This window comes from Salmo trutta, chromosome 19 (genome assembly GCF_901001165.1).
Source record: "Salmo trutta chromosome 19, fSalTru1.1, whole genome shotgun sequence".
Classification (NCBI taxonomy): Eukaryota; Metazoa; Chordata; class Actinopteri; order Salmoniformes; family Salmonidae; genus Salmo; species Salmo trutta.
The window spans coordinates 29,348,900-29,368,036 of NC_042975.1; the positions used below are offsets into that span (position 1 = coordinate 29,348,900).

At 44.0% G+C, this 19,137-nt stretch overlaps 1 protein-coding gene across 5 annotated transcripts in view; it reads left to right on the plus strand.

Moving 5' to 3' along the window:
* LOC115154303 (polypeptide N-acetylgalactosaminyltransferase 10) overlaps positions 1–19,137 on the plus strand; it is a 112,005-nt gene that overhangs the window by 63,979 nt on the left and 28,889 nt on the right. For all 5 annotated transcript variants that reach the window (XR_003867863.1, XR_003867864.1, XR_003867865.1 and 2 more), the window contains 2 exons: positions 15,216–15,401; positions 15,620–15,803. Coding sequence is in view for 2 of the 5 variants with exons in the window: in XM_029700382.1 (XP_029556242.1) it covers positions 15,216–15,401; positions 15,620–15,803 (370 nt within the window). In the remaining 3 variants the exon portion in view is untranslated. The remainder of the gene's footprint in view (positions 1–15,215; positions 15,402–15,619; positions 15,804–19,137) is intronic.

Below are 19,137 nucleotides of genomic sequence, written 5' to 3' on the forward strand. Positions count from 1 at the left end.
GTGAGAGCGAAATGGAGGAGTTGAAAAAAGACTGACTGCAAGGGGAGGTGATGGAGAGATGGAGAGAGAACGACAATAGTAAGAGTTTATAGATAGAGGTGATGGAGAGCTAAGTGGCGGTGCACACGCTGTGGAGATGTGTGGCCAGCATGGCCTCCACGGTGTGGCAGAAATGCCCTGAAGATGGCCAACCCTGCATTATTAATACCAATTCGTCTGTCTGATGCCTGCCTTATGCCTCCGCGCTTTGACTAATTATCGGGCTTAGCTGCTTGCATGGGGGGATTGTCTCGATCTTCATTAGGCTCTAATTTAATTTTCCCTAACACACCTTATACAAGGTTGGTGTGTTTGTTTGGCCCAAGGGCTGCAAGGGAGGTTGTGGTGCCCGTTCATGTATACCTGTTTGCTCGATAGAGTAAAGCCGTATTCATTGCTGCTCTTTAACAGAAAGTTATGTCTATTAAGCAGTTAACCACTTATCTCAATAAGTTGTCTTATCGGCCCTCAACCAATCATGCTATTTTGTTTTTTCGCGTTGTTCGTAACTTGTTTTGTACATAATGTTGCTGCTACCGTCTCCTATGACCAAAAAGAGCTTCTAAACATCAGAACTGGGATTGCTCACCTCAAACTGGACGAAGAGTTTTTCTTCAATGAGTCGGACACGAGGGATATACTGTTGACACCCGACCAGGCCCCTATCCCCGTGATTCGCTGGAGAAGGAAACGGCGATTCCGAGGCAAAAGATCAGGTTGCCTTGTGAGGACCAGGTGACGAGTGGCTAATCTGCCCTTGCCCTCTGTTCTGCTAGCTAACGTTCAATCGCTAGAAAATAAATGGGAAGAACTGAAAGCATGTATATCCTACCAACGGGACATTAACCTCTCTAGGGCAGGTGGCACCAAATCGTCCCACCTACGTAACAGCCAGTTGAATCCTGTGGCGCGATTTTCAAATACCTTAGAAATGCTATTACTTCAATTTCTCAAACATATGACTATTTTACAGCATTTTAAAGACAAGACTCTCGTTAATCTAACCACACTGTCCGATTTCAAAAAGGCTTTACAACGAAAGCAAAACATTAGATTATGTCAGCAGAGTACCCAGCCAGAAATAATCAGACACCCATTTTTCAAGCTAGCATATAATGTAACAAAAACCCAGAAGACAGCTAAATGCAGCACTAACCTTTGATCTTCATCAGATGACAACCCTAGGACATACAATACATGCATGTTTTGTTCAATCAAGTTCATATTTATATCAAAAACCAGCTTTTTACATTAGCATGTGACGTTCAGAACTAGCATACCCCCCGCAAACTTCCGGCGAATTTACTAACAATTTACTAAATTACTCACGATAAACGTTCACAAAAAGCATAACAATTATTTTAAGAATTATAGATACAGAACTCCTCTATGCACTCGATATGTCCGATTTTAAAATAGCTTTTCGGTGAAAGCACATTTTGCAATATTCTAAGTAGATAGCCCGGCATCACAGGGCTAGCTATTTAGACACCCAGCAAGTTTAGCCTTCACCAAACTCCGATTTACTATTAGAAAAGTTTGATTACCTTTCCTGTTCTTCGTCAGAATGCACTCCCAGGGCTTCTACTTCAATAACAAATGTTGGTTTGGTCCCAAATAAACCATAGTTATGTTCCAACAGCGGTGTTTTGTTCGTGCGTTCAAGACACTATCCCAATGGTAAATAAGGGTCACGCGCACGGCGCATTTCGTGACAAGAGATTTCTAAATATTTCATTACCGTACTTCGAAGCATGTCAACCGCTGTTTAAAATCAATTTTTATGCCATTTTTCTCGTAAAAAAGCGATAATATTCCGACTGGGAATCTGCAATTAGGTAAACAGCCGAAAGAAAATACAGCACGGGGTCGACTCGGGCACGCGCCTAATTCCTTTGTCCTCTGATCGGCCACTTGGCAAAGGCGATAATGTGTGTCAGCCTGGGGCTGCCTTGATATCGTTCAGCTTTTTCCCGGGCTCTGAGAGCCTATGGGAGCCGTAGGAAGTGTCACGTTACAGCTAAGATCCTCACTCTTCAATAAACAGAGACAAGAAGAACGACTCCTTGTCAGACAGGCCACTTCCTGCATGAAATCTTCAGGTTTTTGCCTGCCATATGAGTTCTGTTATACTCACAGACACCATTCAAACAGTTTTAGAAACTTTAGGGTGTTTTCTATCCAAAGCCAATAATTATATGCATATTCTAGTTACTGGGCAGGAGTAGTAACCAGATTAAATCGGGTACGTTTTTTATCCTGCCGTGTAAATACTGCCCCCTAGCCCTAACAGGTTAAAAATGGTAATATTTTGCTTCACCGAGTCGTGGATGAACGACGACATTAAGAACATAGAGTGCATAACCCGCCAGCTCTATCGGCAAGACAGAACAGCAGCCTCTGGTAAGACACGGGGTGGGGGCCTATGCATTTATGTAAACAACAGTTGGTGCACGATATCTAAGGAAGTCTCAAAGTTTTGCTCGCCTGAGGTGGAGAATCTTATGATAAGCTGCAGACCTCACTATTTACCCAGAGAGTTTTCATCTGTTTTTTTCGAAGCTGTCTATATACCACCACAGAGCGAGGTTGGAACTAACACCGCACTAAATGAGCTGTATTCCGCCATAAGCAAACAGGAAAACGCTCATCCAGAGGCGGCATTCCTAGTGGCCGGTGACTTTAATGCAGGGAAACTTAAATCAGTTTTACCGAAGTTCTATCAACATGTTAAATGTGCAACCAGAGGTAAAAATAAAATCTAGACTACCTCTACCTCTACTCAGCACACAGAGACACGTACAAAGCTCTCCCTCGCCCTCCATTTGGCAAATCTGACCATAACTCTATCCTCCTGATTCCTGCTTACAAGCGAAAATTCAAGTGGGAAGCACCAGTGACTCGGTCTATAAAAAGTGGTCAGATGAAGCAGATGCTAAACTATAGGACTGTTTTGCTAGCACAGACTGGAATATGTTCCAATGGCATATCAGTCACTGGCTTTATCAATAAGTGCATTGAGGACATTGTCCCCACAGTGACTGTACGTACATACCCCAACCAGAATCCATGGATTACAGGCAAAATTCGCAATAAGCTAAAGGGTAGAGCTGCGGCTTTCAAGGAACAGGACTCCAACCAGGAAGCTTATAAGAAATCCCGCTATACCCTCCGATGAACCATCAAACAGGCAAAGCATCTATACAGGACTAAGATCAAATCGTACTACACCGGCTCCGACGCTCGTCGGATGTGATAGGGCTTGCAAACTATTACAGACTACAAAGGGAAGCACAGCCGAGAGCTGCACAGTGACACAAGCCTACCAGACAAACTAAATAACTGCTATGCTCGCTTCGAGGCAAGTAACACTGAAACGTGCATGAGAGCATCAACTGTTCCAGGTGACTGTGATCACGCTCTCCGCATCAGATGTGAGTAAGACCTTTAAACAGGCTAACATTCACAAGGCCGCAGGGCCAGACGGATTAGCAGGACGTGTACTCCGAGCATGCGCTGACCAACTTGGAGGTGTCTTCACTGACATTTTCAACCTCAGGAGTCTGTAATACCAACATGTTTCAAGCAGACCACCATAGTCCCTGTGCTCAAGAACACTAAGGTAACTTGCCTAAATGACTACCGAACCGTAGCACTCATGTCTGTAACCATGAAATGCTTTGAAAGGCTGGTCATGACTCACATCAACACCATTATCCCAGAAACCCTACACCCACTACAATTTGCATACCGCACCAACAGATCCACAGATGATGCAATCTCTATTGCACTCCACACTGCCCTTTCCCACCTGGACAAAAGGAACACCTATGTGAGAATGCTATTCATTGACTACAGCTCAGTGTTCAACACCATAATGCCCTCAAAGCTCATCACTAAGCTAAGGACCCTGGGATTAAACAGCTCCCTCTGCAACTGGATCCTGGACTTCCTGACGGGCCGACCCCAGGTGGTAAGGGTAGGTAACAACACATCCTCAACACGGGGGCCCCTCAGGGGTGCGTGCTCATTCCCCTCCTGTATTCCCTGTTCACTCATGACTGCACGGCCAAACACAACACCATCATTAAGTTTGCTGATGACACAACAGTGGTAGGCCTGATCGCTGACAACGATGAGACAGCCTATAGGGAGGAGGTCAGAGACCTGACCATGTGGTGGAAGGACAACAACCTCTTCCTCAACGTGATTAAGACAAAGGAGATGATTGTGGACTACAGGAAAAAGAGGACCGAGCACACCCCCATTCTCATCGACGAGGCTGTAGTGGAGCAGGTTGAGAGCTTCAAGTTCCTTGGCGTCCACATCACCAACAAACTATCATGGTCCAAGCACACCAAGACAGTTGTGAAGAGGGCACGAGAAAACCTATTCCCCCTCAGGAGACTGAAAAGATTTGGCATGGGTCCTCAGATGGTCAAAAGATTTTACAGCTGCACCATCGAGAGCGTCCTGACGGGTTGCATCACTGCCTGGTATGGCAACGCACATTGACTCTGTACCGGTACCTCCTGTATATAGCCCCGCTATTGTTATTCATTGCTGCGCTTTAATTATTTGTTTCTCTTAACTTACTTTTTTTTAAATTTACATTTTTGGGGTATTTTCTTGACTGCATCGTTGGTTAAGGGCTTTTAAGTAAGCATTTCACTGTAAGGTCTACACCTCTTGTATTCGGCTTATGTGACAAATAAAATTTGATTTGAAGGAAGGCTTTTTAGCAGCCCCTGGAGATGGCATTACTGTTCGTTTTGTCTGAGACTCATTTGTCATAACTTCTCCTTTTGTATTTTTTAGGAGTTCTTTCAGGAGCCTGGGCTGCTGTGTTTATGCATGCGCTCGTGCAGGCCATCTGTAGTCGATGATGTGAGAATGTTTTCATTAAGCTGTAATTTTTTCAGTAATTATTTTGGGGCGAGCTAGTGCTGCTCCCTGCGGAGCCCTGGCTCATTAGCATCTAATGGTATAAATGATAATATGTGCCATTTAGCAGACGCTTACACATGCGTGCATACATTTTACATATGGGTGATCCCGGGAATCGAACCCACTATCCTGGCGCCATGCTCTACCAACTGAGCTACGGAGGACAACCATCTCAAAATAACTGTTGAGAAGTTGGATGGCTTAATGGAGTCATTGTTGTCATCCTAAAAATATATATATATATATTTTAATAGCCCTACCCTGGAGAGCAGAAGGCCCATTTCCTGCTGTTCTGCTAATAGGAGCAGCTCTGGGGAGAGGGAGACTTCAATCAGGGCACCAGCCGAATGGTTAAAGCAGCCCGCTGGTGACCCGAAGGATGTTGGCTTCACTGTTCACTCTTTTTAATGGGGAGCAGCTGTCTTACCCCTACAGCAAAGTACTTTGCCTCAATTGCCCCAGTTTAAAAAAAAAAAAACTATCTTCGTAATGAGTTTGTGGATGGAAAATCTTTTCTTTTTTATTGTGCTAAGGAGGATAAGTCGCCCTGGATGAAGGGAGGCAGATCTCTGCTAAACAAATTAATGATAAAATGCATTAGAACACATATCTTCCCACTCCTCTGCTCAGAGTTTGGGCTCATGAATATTTCATTGACACATTTTTTCTCTTAGCTGGAAATAATATTTAGAAAATGAACAAACAGGGATTTGAGTATCTCAACTGGTTTGAACTCGGAGCGGAGCGCCACAACTTTGTTCCTTTGCGGCTTCAGAGGTTCAGAATTGTGGAACTCGCCATACGTCCTCAGACTTGTTAGTCGTTTGAGACTGTGTGAGAGTTTGGGAGGGAATGTGTGAATAAGAGAACAGTTGTGGCTGACTGAAAGGTAACGGGGCCAGGACGTCTTCAGGTTCTTTGAGCTAACTAGCTCTGTGAGGTATTTTTACCCTTCAACACACACTGTTCCTGTGCAAACATTTGTCACTCCATTCCTGTTAGAAACGCTACTTATCAGGCTGGTTTCTATGATTTATTGTACACCTGTGTGTAGTCAGTGCTCATCTGTAAAATCTCTTATCATATCCCCACTACCTGTTTACTCCCTGTGTATTTCCCTCAGTACATGGGGTCATCCAAATCCCAGAATAGGGAGCCTTTCATACTCTCCCAAGCCCATCATCCTTACAGACATAACTTTTAATGGTGGCCACACAAAAAATCCTTAGCAAATCATAGCAGCATGCCCAGGGAGAGGGGAGTGTGATGAAGTTCAGAAGGACACTTGATTATTTTGCTGGAGGAATAAATTCCGGGCCCCACTGCAGTCTTTTTGGTGTGCTGCCAAGCGCCTGGGAATGAATCCACCACCTCAGACAGATCCTCCCTGGGCCATATTGCCTCCACTGTAATTGGAAGCTAATTGAATTAAAAAAGTGCATTAGGAGAACATGGCTGTGGGACTAGAGGTTGTCTCTGCTACTGATCATGTGTCCCCAAATGTACTATACTGTCCCTGTCTTTCCCATTCCCAGATGTCTCCAGACCACAGCAGTTAAAATCAAAACACTCAGTTACTTCACACTGTAACTCACTGGATGGAACCAATACATTTGTTTTTGTTAGTTTATGCTTCATGGTGTGGTGGCTAATTTCTGCATTACCAAATGAGGAGAGTTACAAACTTCACACACCAGTCAGAGTTATACTTAAAACTACATCTTTAATAATTAAGATGCTTTTTGCAAAAGCACTTGACCTTCAATGATGCGCTATCTCTAATGAACCATTGAAAAAGTGATTACACAAAAGTACAAAGATCTTTTATACCCAAGATCCACCCCTCTCAACGTACATGACGAACAACAGATCTTAGGAACTGTTCGCAAAGGGACCTTATACTTTAGAAAGGAGTATCCCTTAGCCAGATAACATTCGCTATAAATTATCGTTCAGTTTGGTCCCTAATGACGAGGTTCTAATCTCGTTCCTGGTACTTCATAGTACAGTTGGTAGAGCCGCGTGGCTCAGTTGGTAGAGCATGGTGTTTGCAACGCCAGGGTAGTGTGTTCGATTCCCACGGGGGACCAGTGCGGGGAAGAAAAAAAAATGTATGAAATGTATGCATTCACTACTGTAAGTCGCTCTGGATAAGAGCGTCTGCTAAATGACTAAAATGTAAATGTAAAAACACCATCTCATCCAATGGCATATATCAATTGACAACTCTAGATACTCCCATCTCAAGTAAACCCCCTCTTGACTCCACTCCTGGACAAGCTCACTGAGGGGAGTGAGGTTCTAGGTCATACACTACCCCAGGATAAGTGCATTATCAAAGAGGACATACAATGGTCCAGACACGGCCATACACCTTCCCCCAATGGAAAAGGAGGGAGTGACTTGCGAACAGACATTGTGGAGACAAGTAATTGGTTCCCCATTAATCACGCCATCCCTTCACATGGTTTAACAGATACATTCACATATGAAGACAATGTTTCATTCTGTCCTCTTCAGGGACATGTAAAAGACAAGCCTGACCTCTCCCCTCTCTGGGCCCCAAGTGACTGAGCCCCAGCAAAGGGAAAAGTGCAACTAAAAGACACCAGAGTCCAAAGGGATACTTTCTAATGACAAGTATCTCACATAAACATATTATGCTAATAAAACATCTTAATTATCTATGTTACCCAACTAATTCTGATTCATCCGCCACAATGGTCATGAAGTTGGTAACTTCTAAGTTACTGGGTAAGAGTGTTTACTGATTTTGGCACTTGACCTTCTTGCTATTTGTTACATAAGGAAAACAGTCATCCCCACACAATGCATGTTGCTTCTGTGTACACTGTGTTGTAAAGTTGTTTTGAAAAGGGTAGGTTGGTTTAAATTCACAACATGAGTGCATTTGGCATATCAAGGTTGTGTGACTCTGTTGTAGCTAAAGCTGCACATGACTCAAGGGGTCCTTTTATAGACTTGACATTACCAAACTTTTGATATGCTGAAAGACACCACTAAAACCATATAGGCTTCATTAGCAATATTAATCATTGTGAATGTTTAGCCTTTTTGAGCCCCACATAATTGCTGCTGCTTGCGTGACTTGCTTCTCTCATGTTGTTGCGTTCATTCAATTAGCTGTTTGGGGAAATGTGACATGTTCCCTAAAGCAGAAATGTATATTTGAGGCGCTTGATAGTAAACGCCTCATCTGTACCGTAAAATTATTCATGTCGATGAAGTCACAGCCCCAATCATATTCCCTGTCCCACATTTAATAAAGTCTAATGTTTTTGCCGAGCAGGGTGCCGCTCATTCCACGGATGAATCATCTTCTCGCTCATTCCACAGATGAATTTCCTTCCCAATTTGAGTAAACCGGATGAGTCTTCGGGATAATTTATGCACTTATTAACCATTCATAATTTGACCCCGTAACCTTTTCCCTTAGTCACTCCACAATGCAAATGTTCGTTGTCTAATCACAGGATGTCTGGGGGAGCATGAAGTAAAGTTTGTGTCAGCGTGCTTCAGTCAAAAATCAATCTCATAATGGTTGATTCATAACCTGTGATTTATTGACGGTGCATATGGGGGGACCTGCCCTCATCTTCCCTCAGTCCTTGTTCCAATGTCAAACTAGAACTAAATCTGGAATATTCTAACAGCCTAGTACGTTGCTAAACCAAATGCAAATGTAATTGAGTATTGACTTCAAACGTTGTTGCTGTGCCCACCATATGGCGTTTTTGTTTCTCCCGGACCTTTATCTGTTGTTGTTGCAGTGTTGTTCTACCACCGCCCAGGTGTTTCACTGGCTGATCGTGGGGGTTGTGTAACAGATGGGAACTTGAGGACTTTGGTGATTCAGATATTTGATACTGCGATCCATGGAGATGGTTTTTAATTTGGTCACTGCAGGTTCCCTAAAGAGCTGACAGCAGACAGTCTCACTACCCACAACACATTCTGCCAAAAAGATAGTGGGGGAGGTGGGATAAAGATGGAAAGCTGGAGAAAGTGAGAGTGAAAGATTGAAAACTGGAGTGAGAGGTAAAGAGAGAGGTGGAGAAATGAGAGAGCGCCAGATTGAGAAACCTGGCCCAGCTGTCACTTTGGATCAAGTCTACCCTTCCAGAGCATTGGGCAGCCAAAAAGACGAGCCCCGGACCAGTGAGAAATCAGACCGAGAGGTTTAAGCACATTTTGTGAGCCACTTTTAGTAGCCCAGCAACCGTTTTAGAAAAAGTTTTGAAAGGGTCATTGCTTTTCCCCCGATCTTTGGAATCCAATTTGTGGCTGCCAGGAAGGGGAGGCCAGTGACAGACTCCCATTTGTAATGCGTGGCCCTTGTTGCCTAGTGTCTGGGGGGAGCAGCCCAGGTGATATATTTTTTTTTATATACCCAGTAATTTTGTGGAAGAGCCTCCTTTTTGATCCACAGGGTCCCAATATGAAATTATTCTGTTTGGCTGGTCCATTTATCAGGCAGTGTTGGAAATGGTCCCCCCGGCATTGCCTTCCCATCCTCTGCAATTCATTACGTTGTATTACTTTTATAGTAGGTATGATTCTGGGGCCCTTCTTCCAATTCCAGCCCTGACGGCCGACACAAATGCCTAATGTGATGCATTATCATTTTTCTCTACTGCCGCCGCTACCACCGTGTTTGAATGAATCTGGCTTTAGTGCTGACTGTTAAAATGCTGTTCACCTGATTGCGGAGAGTTTGGTGGTGGATGTCTCTCTCATTCCCTCCTTTCTTAAGCTCAGCCATTGTGTCCTCCCATAAAAGGTTGTCTGTTAAAGGGGCCTCGTGCTTTGTGCTTATATTGTACAAGGCCCAGGGTAAGGCCATTTTAATGAAAAGAGGAGTGTTCTATGTGCACAGTGAGTGGTTACAGTTCTATTCACACTCAACAGGACCTGGGCAAACCCTTTATATCAGCAGCCTCTGTGAACTTAAAAATCTATAAACTACCATTATATGGACACTTTACCAAATAAAATGACTCAAGGTCCCTCCCAGTTAAGATTGTTTGTAGCAAAACAACTTCTAAATGCAATGAACCTGCCATACATCCAGTTTTCCAATAACTAATAAAGGGTATAGATAGAAATGCGGTATGTACTCATGTAAAACACACAACTTCAGCTTTCACCCTATAAGTATCACAGTTGTCAGAAGGAATAACTCAGTAATGTGTCTGGGCACTGCTGAGAGAAGGATAGTGAAAGAGAGGGGAAATGAGGGAGAGGGAACGTGGGAGAATCCGACTGATTTAATTACTGGCCTGCTTGAGTATAATGAAGAAAGGATATGGGGCTCTCCTCTGTGGCTGGAAGAGGGGGGTGGGGGGCAGGAGATTTTATGGAAATTTGCCTGCAATCGCCTTAATCCATTATTTGAGGGCCTTAATGTGAATTTGATGTCATCCGTGTCGAGTTAATTCGGTTGCACACATAGATGTTTATTATGTCTCCACTCGGCACAGCCATAAGAGGACTGGCCACCCCTCAGAGCCTGGTTCCTCTCTAGGTTTATTCCTAGGTTCTTGCCTTTTCTAGTTAGTTTTTACTAGCCACCGTACTTCTACATCTGCATTGCTTGCTCTTTGGGATTTTAGGCTGGGTTTCTGTATAAGCACTTTGACATCTGCTTTGTAAAAGGGCTTTATAAATACATTTGATTTGATTGTCTTTCTGTTACACACTGACCTTGAACAACAAGTCCATATAAGTCATGTTATATTATCCAGTCAGAATGGCCAGGTTGTTATTGTAATAGAGAATGTTTTCTCTCAACTGAATGTAGGTCTAGATTTAACTTGCCTGATATTTTTACATTTTTATTGAAATGCATATGGGATGGGAATTGGGGAACTTCGTTTTTTTTATAGCATTTTCTTCAGGAAGATTTGCTGTTTGACATGTCAGAGGAAGTGAATAAAGGCTGTGTCCCTGCATGTAATGTTTTTTTTATTATTATTGACTTGTCACAACTAACTTGATGTCAGGCCTGAAGATTTATTAACTCCTATTAGAGTGGATTGATTTATTTTTGAGGCGGTGTAGCTACTGCTCTGAAGATAGATTTGAGATTGGGAGAAACGTATTGAAAAAACACAGCTACCAATAACTTGTTTTTCTTCCTTCTATGCGAGAGTTCTTCTTGAGGCTATTTTCTCCTCTATGCATTACATCTATAAAGGAATGGTTAAATACCTTTTATCACAATTAAATATGTCCTCTTGTGCTTAAAACATTGCTAATATGTCAGTAATTGCCTTACTAAAGATACTCACTGAAGGGTGAATGCAACAAAAGAATCTATGTGAGTTCTGTGCTGTAAAAGTCTTAAGCATTGACTGTAAAAGAATAAGGTCTCGAGGGATGAGTGTGTGCACATGTTTGTTGAAGTAGCCATCCATGTCGTTTATACCTGTGCACTTTTTCTTCATATTCAAGTATAGAAGCATGCTTTTGTAAGCAATCGCACTGCAGTGCTTCAAGGTCTTCTGTGGTCATGTCTTCATGGGTATCGTTCCTCATAAACTACTCTCCATGCCCTGGCCATGAATTGTGCTCATGAAAAACAATGCCCTCGGAAACATGACCGAGGCAGACACAGAAAACTAGGTTAATTACAGCCGTAGCCAATCAGTGGTTGAAAGCTTGTAAAGCTAACGTCATGGCACATGCAAACTACTCACTTGCAAAATACACTTATTGAAAAATATCTTAAGCAGGCTCCGTCTAGCTAGCTACCAATTTTGTGTCTGGTGGGGACGTTTACGCCAGGGGGTTCCATCATCATGATGATGTGGTCGGTGACAGTTTGCTTCTTGAAAGTCCAATATCTTGAAAACTTGACTGCTCACATTGAAAACATTTTAGGACTGTATAAACAGTGGAGTTTCCCATTAAACGGTTATGTTACTTTCATGGTGGTCTTATCCATAACTGACAGTTATGGTAATTATACAATGGGTGGGTCTAATCCTGAATGCTAATTGGTTAAAACTGCATTCCAGACGGTGTCTATTCCTCAAATTACCACCGCTTAAATCTATGAAGTTAAAATGCTTATTTACTCTCTTCAATCTAACGGCGTAATCCACTGTCTCATCAACCCAGCCAGGCAAATTATAAACTTGATCTCCACTATAAAAAGCATCTACACATTATCTCACATTTCTTTTAGGCTGTCTGTCTCCGACATTTGTTTCAATATTCAAATTTCGATCTCCAGATGTTCCATAGTAATGAACGTGTCAGGATGAGGCAGGGAGATTTTCTCAGCCAGTAGAAATCATGAATCAGCATAATTTTGGGGGATATTTATACAAAGACCTATCAATAGAAAACAGGTCAAATGAAACAAAGTGCAGCCAGCTTGTCTTTCCAGCTTCAGTTTGATGTGACTGTGTTAGCTGTGTTGTTGGCTAGCTCCTCTAAACAAAAGTGTCCTATCCAAATAAATGTCACTAGAAAACAGTTTATGCAAATTATATATATAATATATATTTGTAATAATGACAATTACAACAATACTGAATGAACAATGAACACTTTTATTTTAACTTAATATAATACATCAATAAAATCAATTTAGCCTCAAATAAATAATGAAACATGTTCAATTTGGTTTAAATAACGCAAAAACAAAGTGTTGGAGAAGAAAGTAAAAGTGCAATATGTGCCATGTAAAAAAGCTAACGTTTAAGTTCCTTCCTCAGAACATGAGAACATATGAAAACTGGTGGTTCCTTTTAACATGAGTCTTCAATATTCCCAGTAAGAAGTTTTAGGTTGTAGTTTATTATAGGACTATTTCTCTATACCATTTGTATTTAATATACTTTTGACTATTGGATGTTCTAATAGGTACTTTAGTATTGCCAGCCTAATCTCGGGAGTTGATAGGCTTGAAGTCATAAACAGCGCAATGCTTGAAGCATTGCAAAGAGCTGCTGGCAAACGCAGTAAAGTGCTGTTTGATTGAAAGCTTACAAGCCTGCTGCTGCCTACCATCACTCAGTCAGACTGCTCTATCAAATCATAGACTTAATTATAATATAATACACAGAACTACGAGCCTTAGGTCATTAATATGGTCAAATCCGGAAACTATCATTTCGAAAACAAAACGTTTATTCTTTCAGTGAAATACGGAACCGTTCCGTATTTTATCTAACGGGTGGCATCCATAAGTCAATGTTATGTCATAATTAAGTAAAATTCTGGCAAATTAGTTTGTAACGAGCCAGGCGGCCCAAACTGTTGCATATACCCTGACTCTGCGTGCAATGAACGCAAGAGAAGTGACACAATTTCCCTAGTTTAATATTGCCTGCGAACATTAATTTCTTTTAACTAAATATGCAGGTTTAAAAATATATACTTCTGTGTATTGATTTTAAGAAAGTCATTGATGTTTATGGTTAGGTACATTCATGCAACGATTGTGCTTTTTTCGCTAATGCGCTTTTGTTAAATCATCCCCCGTTTGGCGAAGTTGGCTGTCTTTGTTAGGAAGAAATGGTCTTCACACAGTTCGCAACGAGCCAGGCGGCCCAAACTGCTACATATACCCTGACTCTGCTTGCACAGAACGCAAGAGAAGTGACACAATTTCCCTAGTTAAAAGAAATTCATTTTAGCAGGCAATATTAACTAAATATGCAGGTTTAAAAAATATATACTTGTGTATTGATTTTAAGAAAGGCGTTGATGTTTATGGTTAGGTACACATTGGTGCAACGACAGTGCTTTTTTCGCGAATGCGCTTGTTAAATCACCCGTTTGGCGAAGTAGGCTGTCATTCAATGACAAATTAACAGGCACCGCATCGATTATATGCAACACAGGACAAGCTAGATAAACTAGTGATATCATCAACCATGTGTAGTTAACTAGTGATTATGTTAAGATTGATCGTTTTTTTATAAGATACATTTAATGCTAGCTAGCACCTTACCGTGGCTCCTTACTGCACTCACATTAGCCTGCCACGTGTCATGGAATATTGCTTCAGAAATATAACACTCTTACGAGAACTTGTGAATTCAATATAGACTTTAATACAGAGTAGCAAAGCCGAGCCCTTCCATGGAAGGACCCTATTACACACATAACAGAGCTGAGCCCTTCCATGAAAAATAATAAATTCTCATATTACAGAGTCCTGCCTTTTATAGGACTCTGTCTTTGCATAACGTATAGAGTCCCCTCCCTCTATATGAAAATAGCTTCCCTTGACCTTTCTCCATCTCAGTTCTTGCTTGTTAACGCCCACATCTGACAGCTGTATAGGTTACAATGGTAGCAGGCCCTGGTCATATATGTTCCATTCCTTATATGGCTATTCTGTCTCAGCTCTTCAAAGTGGACAGCCTAAATGCTGCTAATAATGGAAATGTAATCATAGTCATGAGTTTTGCTCCCACACACGCAGTCTCCTCGTGGAGTGCAATGTAATCGGCCATGATCGGTGTCCAAAAATGCCGATTACCGATTGTTATGAAAACGTGAAATCGGCCCTAATTAATCGGTCGACCTCTAGACTGAACGACTGGGTCGCGTCTCTGGCAACCGAACCAATCGAACGAACAACCAGCCGGCTTGGGTAGCAACCCTAGATTTGTGTTGGGACTAAAAAACTTGAGCTGGCGCACACCCAGAGATAATTATTTTATGTAGAGGTGCTTACTAACAGCGAATAAACTTTATAAGCTATAAAAATGAGTCATGTGGTAAATCACCAACGTTTCGGCATCGCTGTGCCTTCTTCAGGGTGAAACGTTGGTGATTTACCCAATAAATGACTGGGAGTTTATATATAGAGAGTGCAACAATTTGTTTTTATATCTTATGGTAACACGTTGTATAAAAGTTATAATGCCCTCGAAGCTGGTGTTTGGAGGATATATTGGAACTCAACTTCATCTTGGGCCTAACAACACCCGTGCCAATATATCCTCCAAACACTGGCTTCTTGGGCATTATCACTTAATTGTGCCAGACCTACTGTGTGTTCCTCTGACTTTGTGTGTGTTTGAGTACGCGTGAATTCATGTCTGTTCTTTTGTGTTGATAGGTCTGTCCTTCAGTGCTCCTGGAGGCCTTACTAGAGGGATGCAGTGTGTGCATATGTGTGTCTGCATGCATGTTCATCTGACTGTGTTGTAACCCCCCTCTCTCTCCTGTATCTCTCCCTGTAGAGCACCTAAAGGGGTCTCTGGAGGAGTACATGGTGCGGCTGCCCAAGGTGAGGATCCTGCGCACCAAGAAGAGGGAGGGTCTCATCAGGACCCGTCTGCTGGGGGCGGCGGCTGCCAATGGAGAGGTCATCACCTTCCTGGACTCCCACTGTGAAGCCAACATCAACTGGCTGCCCCCGCTGCTGGGTGAGTCATCCTGTTAGAGCACACTGCGCAATGATTTGCTATGTAGTTTCTTTCTGGTCATTCTGTGGTAGATGAATATACTAGAATATGAATTACTCATCTGTACAATGTGCCTATTACCTTGTCCGAAGGGGGCAACATTTTAACACTGTTTGACTTAGGCCGTATACCGATTTCTGTCTGGCTCTCTTTCTCCCCACTCATGCTCTATCTCTTAGACCGTATCGCCGACAACAGGAAGTCTATCGTGTGTCCGATGATCGACGTAATCGACCACGACAACTTTGGCTACGAGACGCAGGCGGGCGATGCCATGCGAGGGGCGTTTGACTGGGAGATGTACTACAAACGCATCCCCATCCCCCCGGAGCTGTCAAAAGAGGACTCTAGCGAACCCTTCGAGTGAGTCACGTGACCAGACAACATATCAGGACCCAACAAATCAGCACATTTAGAATGATCCCATTTCTAGACACCAGATACAACACAGTTTGAGTCAACTCATTTTCTGTGTGATTTACAGTGCAGTAGCATGAAATGAGACGTGGGTTAGATGGACTGACAGAGAACATATTAGGGGGCAAACGTCCATGCTGGCCTCGGTGTGAAAGCCTCTAAATCCCTCCATGCTCCATGCCTGATGGGCAATATGCTCCCCTCCCCTTTCATTGAAAGATGATACAAGGATTCTCTCGGCTCCACACTTGTGAGCACTCCCTCAGAGGTCAATAGACTGAAATTGGGAATATCGGTTTTGCAATTTGAAGTAAAACTAAATTGTGACTGAATATTCATGGTCGATTTAAATGGGATTCTAATTCTTGCAGAGCGACACAAGATAGTGTGATGAAAATTTGAGGGGAGGGTGGGAAGGAGGGAGGGGTGGAATAGAAACGACGTGGTGCCAGTGAGGGAGCAACCTCAGCTGAGCAGTCCTCTTCTGATAAATGCTTTACATAAGACATCCCTTTGTCTCCACAGTGTCACTCTCTGACCTAGGAGAGCTGTGTTTTCTCTGTTTAGTTAGGTCAGGGTGTGATAGGTGGGTGGGCATTCTATGTTTTGTGTTCTATGTTTTGGCCGGGTATGGTTTCCAATCAGAGGCAGCAGTCATTCGTTGTCTCTGATTGGAAGCCATACTTAGGCAGCCTGTTTTTCCCTGTGTTTTCGTGGGATCGTGTTTTTGTGCAGCTGTGTTTGAGCAGCCCCAGAATGTCACGTTTGTTTCAGTTTCACCTGTTTCTTGTTTTGTTCGGGTTCACTAATAAAATATGTGGAACTACCGGCACGCTGCGCCTTGGCTGATTTATGACAGGGAATTCGAAGATAGCACTCGTGACAGAAGATCCCACCAAATGAAAGCCATGCAGCGTGCGCTCACCAGGAAGACGAGCGGGACCAAGCAGTGTGGATCAGAGGATTGGACCTGGGAAGAGATCCTGGATGGGGCAGGACCTTGGACAAGCCCGGGAGTGTATCGCCACCCGCCGGAGGGGATAGAGGCAGTGATGGTGGAACGGCGATACTGGGAGGAACGGCTAAGAAAGCAACAGGAGGCCGAGAGGCAGCGCCAAAAAATGTTTTGGGGGGGCACATGGGTAGATTGGCTAAGGCGGGTTTAAGACCTGAGCCAACTCCCCGTGCTTACCGTGGGGAGCGAGTGACTGTTCAAGCACCGTGTTATGCGGTGGTGCGCACGGTGTCGCCCATGTGCACTCACAGCCCGGTGCAAGCACCTCACCGCTGTCGTGCTAAGGTTGGCACTCAGCCAGCTTGGAGTATGCCCGCTCAGCATTCCTGTTCTCCAGTGCGCCTCCATAGCCAAGTACGTCCTGTGCCTGCCCCGCGCACTCTCCCTCCAGTGCGCCTCCCTAGCCCAGTACGTCCTGTGCCTGCTCCTCGCACTCTCCCTCCAGTGCGCCTCCCTAGCCCAGTACGTCCTGTGCCTGCTCCTCGCACTCTTCCTCCAGTATGCCTCCATAGCCCAGTACGGCCGGTGCCTGCTTTGAGCACTCGGTCCTCAGTGCGTCTCCCCAGTCCGGTGAGACCTGTTCCAACTCCACGAATAAAGCCTCCAGTGATAATCGATGGTCCGAAGCCTGTAGAGATGATTCATGGCACGAAGCCTCTAGTGACGATCCATGGCCCGGAGCCTGTAGAGATAATCCATGGCAAGAAGCCTGTAGGGATTATCCATGGTCCGGAGCCTGTAGGGATAATCCATGGCACGAAGCCTGTAGGGATAATCCATGGCCCGGCACCTGTAGAGATGATCCATGGCACGGAGCCTCCAGTGATGATCCAGGGCACGGAACCTGTATTGATGATCCAAGGCATGGAGCCTGCAACAACGCTCCTCAGCCCGGAGCCTCTGGCGACGCTCCCCAGTCCGCAGCCTCCGGCGACGCCCCCCCAGTCCGCAGCCTCCGGCGACGCCCCCCCAGTCCGCAGCCTCCGGCGACGCCCCCCCAGTCCGGAGTCTTCGGCGACGGTTGGCGTTCCAGAGCCTCCGGCGATGATCCATGGTCTGGTTCCTCCGGACACACAGAAGCGGGGGTGGGGGGGGGGGGGGATCAGTGGGCGGGGGGTGCTACGCCCAGAGCCGCCGCCAATTATAGATGCCCACCAGGACCCTCCCCATTAGGCTCAGGTTTGCGGCCGGGAGTCCGCACCTTTGGGGGGGGTACTGTCACGCTCTGACCTAGGAGAGCTGTTTTTTCTCTGTTTAGTTAGGTCAGGGTGTGATAGGTGGGTGTGCATTCTGTTTTGTGTTCTATGTTTTGGCCGGGTATGGTTTCCAATCAGAGGCAGCTGTCATTCGTTGTCTCTGATTGGAAGCCATACTTAGGCACCCTGTTTTCCCCTGTGTTTTCGTGGGATCTTGTTTTTGTGCAGCTGTGTTTGAGCAGCCCCAGAACATCACGTTTGTTTCAGTTTAACCAGTTTTTTGTTTTGTTTGGGTTTACTAATAAAATATTTGGAACTACCGGCACGCTGCGCCTTGGCTGATTTATTACATTTACATTTTAGTAATTTAGCAGACGCTCTTATCCAGAGCGACTTACAGTAGTGAATGCATACATTTCATACATTTTTTTTTTTCTGTGCTTTTCCTGCGATTTATGACAGGGAATTCGAAGATAGCACTCGTGACACACGGCTACCTACCTTCCTTATCTGTGCGGCGCAGCCTCGGGATTAACGCTGTTGAATGCCAAAGACTTCTGCCATTTGAATGCCCCCAAATTGATGTAATTCAGCATACCAGACATTAGAGCTGGGAATTTCCAGGGACCTCACGATACGATAACATGATACTTAAGTTCCGATGCGATATGTATTGCGACTATCACGATTCTATATGTATTGCAATTCGATAATGCGATTTCATTGCAATTTGATGTTCCAAACATATTGCTCACTATATGTCTGCTGCAGAGAGACAAGGGAGAGCATGAGAAAATTTGTTTTGATCAGTCATAGAAATGAAAGTGTAAAACATGTTGACTTGCTATTTAAAAAGATGGAGAACAAGCTATAGGATGAACATTACCAGAGTTTTGGCGCCAGTACAGCCGACTAGCTCTAGCTAACACTACCTAGCAGAATCTTTTTTTTTCCCCCCAATCGTTACTTGGAGTCAAAGTTTCAATATAATATCTTCCAAAATAATATTGCGACATGTAACTATCAATTTTTTCACCCCCCCCTCCCCCATCACTTCCAGACTCAAACC